The 5,254-nt window shown below is 33.6% G+C and overlaps 1 protein-coding gene across 1 annotated transcript; it reads right to left on the bottom strand.

Annotated features, from left to right (window-relative positions):
• Window positions 1-2,743: 2,743 nt before the first annotated feature.
• LOC138322410 (uncharacterized) lies at window positions 2,744-4,461 on the bottom strand. The gene is made up of 2 exons (XM_069266439.1): window positions 4,130-4,461; window positions 2,744-2,901 (listed from the first exon to the last, which is right to left on the bottom strand). Exons 1-2 carry the CDS (start codon window positions 4,458-4,460, stop codon window positions 2,831-2,833), a joined length of 402 nt encoding a protein of 133 aa, XP_069122540.1. The 5' UTR covers window position 4,461; the 3' UTR covers window positions 2,744-2,830.
• Between the last annotated feature and the right edge of the window lie 793 nt (window positions 4,462-5,254).

The raw sequence follows: 5,254 nt of genomic DNA, 5'->3' as shown, positions 1-5,254 counted from the left end.
GATGCGGGCATAGCCAGTTCAACGAAATCACTTCCCTCTCAGCATATCTGTTTCTGTTGGTGATGCGATCTTAATGGACTTCCAGCAAATATTGGAAGTATCCTTTTGACAACGTCTCCGTTTCTTCTTTGATGTGCGCTCAACAGATTCAAATTATTTCATTTTCAGCATCTCTGTTTCTGTTGGCGATACGGATTGAAGAAGTCTAGGGGATCGAACCCCGGCCGACTAGGTGAAAGGCGAGTGACACCCGATCACCCTAATGCAATTGTTATTTATTGTTAATATATTATAAATTGTTATCCCATAATATGCAATTGTTTATATTATTATGTTTCACATTAGTGCTTTCTAAAACTAATAATACTATGCTATTCATAAAGCAGGATATATGCACAAAGTCAGCAGAGCGGTTATTTTTAGAGTGAATTTTAATGTAACAATCATAGCAATGGATCTCTGCCTTTTAGGGATGGAAACTTGCAACCCCATAGACGTTTACTTTCTGTTTTGTATAATTGTCATTTCCGGATACATGCGTTCATTTATTTATGATGTTGAAATCTATAGATTAGATAAAAATGTCACCTATTTTTTTAATTTTGTGGTCATAATTTTCAAATATTTTTTAATTTGTTTTTGTGACATAACTGAAAATGTATAAAAGACAACTAAACACATAACTTTTATGCATCTGGAAGCATGACAATAACATGTTTCAGCGTTTTGATGATTAGTTTATAAGAGTTATTTCCCTTTCCCTTTCTCTAAAAACGTTATCCAGGACGAATATCGATCAAAACCTATTCAATAATTTTCACCTACCTCCAAAAAACATTGATACATTTTTGATTACTTGGATATCATAAATGTTGCTTGTTTGGTCAATATGTGCTTGTGGTAGAGTTTGGCACCACAACACATGCTTTTTGGTTTTATTTGGTGTAATTGTCATTTCCGGATTTGTTATGCTATGACCATGCATGTGCATGTTGAAATGTAATTGTATCATATTAAATATAAAAAAAAAAATATTACCATATTTATGTATGGTGCCATTTTTTATTTAATGTAATCATACAATAAAATGTTCATTCAAATTTTTCTAATGGTTTGTTTTATGACGTGACTGAAAATGCATAGATATTTGTGATGAATGTTAATACATGTATTTATTACGCGTTGTGTTTCCAATGCAATTTGTAATACTTGCTAGATTTGAAAAAAAGGAACATAGACTTTGCCATCCATTCTGAAAACAATACCCATTTTCAAATGATTTAATGTGTTAACGTCTAACATAAGGCGGTTAAACGAGGAAAATGTCTCTTTATTATCAACAAAATATCAGTGTAGCAAAAACATCATGGACACCGTGGATCACGTGATCTGTGGTGTCAGAAATATTTCTCTGCGCCTTGTATGTCGATGTCCCGGGAGGCTTGGTCCTTGGAAACTTTCTGTTTCTCTTCTTTCAATACAAACTCAGCAGGTTCAACAAATCATCTCATTTTCAACATTTCTGAAACGGTAACCTGTTTAACATAAAACTTATTCTCGGGCTATGTAAACAGACAGCGAAGCAGCATAGGTGTAATAACCGTGATCGGGCAGGTGACCCTAACCTTTTCACGTCCGTTTCGGGGATCGAACCCGGCCGGCTTGGTGAAAGGCGAGTGCCACCCGATCACCCTAATGCAATTGTTATTTATTGTTAATATATTGTAAATTGTTATCCCATAATATGCAATTGTTTATATTATTATGTTTCACATTAGTGCTTTCTAAAACTAATAATACTATGCTATTCATAAAGCAGGATATATGCACAAAGTCAGCAGAGCGGTTATTTTAAGAGTGAATTTTAATGTAACAATCATAGCAATGAATCTCTGCCTTTTAGGGATGGAAACTTGCAACCCCATAGACGTTTACTTTCTATTTTGTATAATTGTCATTTCCGGATACATGCGTTCATTTATTTATGATGTTGAAATCTATAGATTAGATAAAAATGTCACCTATTTTTTTTAATTTTGTGGTCATAATATTCAAATATTTTTTAATTTGTTTTTGTGACAAACTGAAAATGTATAAAAGACAACTAAACACATAACTTTTATGCATCTGGAAGCATGACAATAACATGTTTCAGCGTTTTGATGATTAGTTTATAAGAGTTATTTCCCTTTCCCTTTCTCTAAAAACGTTATCAAGGACGAATATCGATCAAAACCTATTCAATAATTTTCACCTACCTCCCAAAAAAATTGATACATTTTTGATTATTTGGATATCATAAATGTTGCTTGTTTGGTCAATATGTGCTTGTGGTAAAGTTTGGCACCACAACACATGCTTTTTGGTTTTATTTGGTGTAATTGTCATTTCCGGATTTGTTATGCTATGACCATGCATGTGCATGTTGAAATGTAATTGTATCATATTAAATATAAAAAAAAAAATATTACCATATTTATGTATGGTGCCATTTTTTATTTAATGTAATCATACAATAAAATGTTCATTCAAATTTTTCTAATGGTTTGTTTTATGACGTGACTGAAAATGCATAGATATTTGTGATGAATGTTAATACATGTATTTATTACGCGTTGTGTTTCCAATGCAATTTGTAATACTTGCTAGATTTGAAAAAAAGGAACATAGACTTTGCCATCCATTCTGAAAACAATACCCATTTTCAAATGATTTAATGTGTTAACGTCTAACATAAGGCGGTTAAACGAGGAAAATGTCTCTTTATTATCAACAAAATATCAGTGTAGCAAAAACATCATGGACACCGTGGATCACGTGATCTGTGGTGTCAGAAATATTTCTCTGCGCCTTGTATGTCGATGTCCCGGGAGGCTTGGTCCTTGGAAGAGAAACGGTAACCTGTTTAACATAAAGAAACGGTAATTTATAAAAGCAAACAAATTTAAAGTTTACATCGCATAGAAAGAATTGATTATTGATCTTACCACAATTCATTTGTAAAGACAAAGAGACGTTTGTCTTGCTATACTATCCAAAATGATTATGAAAATGTGTGTGTGGGTTTTAATTTTTGAAAACTATCGAAATCCTCCATCAACGTTGCGTTCTAGGCATTTTCACCATTCACCATGGAAACGTGTAGGATATTCTTAATAAGTAGTAGGTGGAAACTTGAGAACATATTTAAGCTAGACGTCTAAGGAATCATTTCAGTCATCAATTCTAACACCTAAGGTCATAGTTTTAGGTAGGAACGCTCAGATAACACAATATCATGCATAATAATGGTCAGTTAATAATCCAGACGGAAAGCAATATCGCGACAATGCTATATTATAAGGGCGCAACCCTTCGTAGGGCACGAAGTGCGAAGCAATTCTAAGGTAACGGATACACGGAAAAACACAATCTTCAAAATTCAATCCTACACACTGACAGCTTCAGTTTGAGGCCGCCATTTTTTTATACCTATGGGGAGGTTGAGCGTTGCTCCAGTACTGCTCTCCCCTAGTAATATATATATTTAACTAATGCAAATGCATAACAGGGGTAATAAAACATTTTTTTTAATTATTTTTTAAATAATAATGGTAACACTTTGAAAATTAAAAGCTATAGAATGCAGTCAAAATATCCACCAAGGCGAAGATGAGCACAAGGAATCATGACGTCACATAACGTCAACAAATGGCGCGAAATCATAGGATTCGCATACGCGGCATTCCGGGCCTTGAATGGACACCGAGAAATCCGAATCTTTGAGTTTATGCTAGACAATTATTTAATCATATACTTCTATAGTTTAAAGTGTGTCCTTTTATTTCTAAATTATGTCTTCTACATGAAAAAAAAAAAAAAAAAAAAAAAAAAAAATTAAGTAGAGCTTCGCTCTTCCTATGCCGTGCATGATTCATATTAAAAAATCTGGCTGCGAACGCCTTGCCTTCAGTCATATTAAGTTGTTATTGACACGAGGGCAAATACATATGTTGCGTATCATAAAATATACAGCCATTAAGTTTAAATGCTTGTCATTTGTCAAAGAACAGTTCTTCCAAATATCCATAGGTACCAATAACAGATGACTATGGATGGACCAGGTTAAATTAAAAAAAAAAAGTCTTACCATTCCTGTCGAGTATTCTATACAGCATTGAGTTTGAGAAGGTCGATGCTGGTTTTTGATTTTCACGTCTTGAGGTGAATGATATTTCGCTTTCCTCCTTGTTATAGAAAGGACCCAGCAGTTGTTCGTCGCTCTCCATCGGACTGTAATCCATATCCTGCCTTGGATGTGAGGCGACTGACATGTGTGACAACTCCTCTGATGGATAGATATTAAGACGTTTGCCAATTCTAGGGAAATCATTTTGTTTACTACTGGTGTAGAATAATGCCTTTGTTAGTTGTATAAGGGCGAATGTTGTAAAAATGAGCAGGACTGATTGCAGTGTCATCTTGTTCTAACAATACCTGTAAATATATATAAACAGAACCATAACAGTAAATATCACAAAATCGTTTGAGTGGTATCAGGTCGTTTCGAAATACATTGTGTAGAGAAACATATTTACATTCAATAAATCCAACATAAATAGGGGACAAATGATAAAACTTTTTAAACAAAACTTTCATAATTTAAATAAATCTCCAAAGGAGTAGAGTTCATAAGCTGTGAAAATTTAATCATATTTGATCTCATGTAGTTGTACTCTTGAACATATAATTTTCTAAGGCAAAAAACGGACACTTTAATAAATGCACATGTAGTGAAATTGATATCGCAATAAGTACAAATAATGCATATTAATCCATCTATCTGTTTCCACAATGAAGTATGGTTACTTGTGCTAAATTTGCACATCAAAATTCTCTTGCTGCAAAGTTTTGACGCGTTGCCGTGGACGTCCCTTTGAGTGTATGTGGTTTCAGGTATAATTGACGGGCACGCGACGCAAGACTCTTCCCCTTTCAAACGCATATGAGCCAGTTTCACAAGATGCGTTGTAAAATTATCTACATCATCTTTTTAGCCCCAATGGTGCGTTATAAGATTTTGATACTGGTTAATGCAGTATTTCAGCGGTTTATAGAACATACACTTGTATTTTCATAATATACTTAAATAATGTCATTTTAAAGCTCTATTATTTGTGCTTATTATTGAAATAAAATGCAAATTTGCGTGTTTAAACAACTCTGTTCATAAAGTAATTTACGAGCGTCCTGTAGATTTTATTGATCTAGGAGA

The sequence above is a fragment of the Argopecten irradians genome, chromosome 4 (genome assembly GCF_041381155.1).
Source record: "Argopecten irradians isolate NY chromosome 4, Ai_NY, whole genome shotgun sequence".
NCBI lineage: Eukaryota > Metazoa > Mollusca > Bivalvia > Pectinida > Pectinidae > Argopecten > Argopecten irradians.
This window is presented reverse-complemented; position numbering and strand designations above follow the sequence as displayed.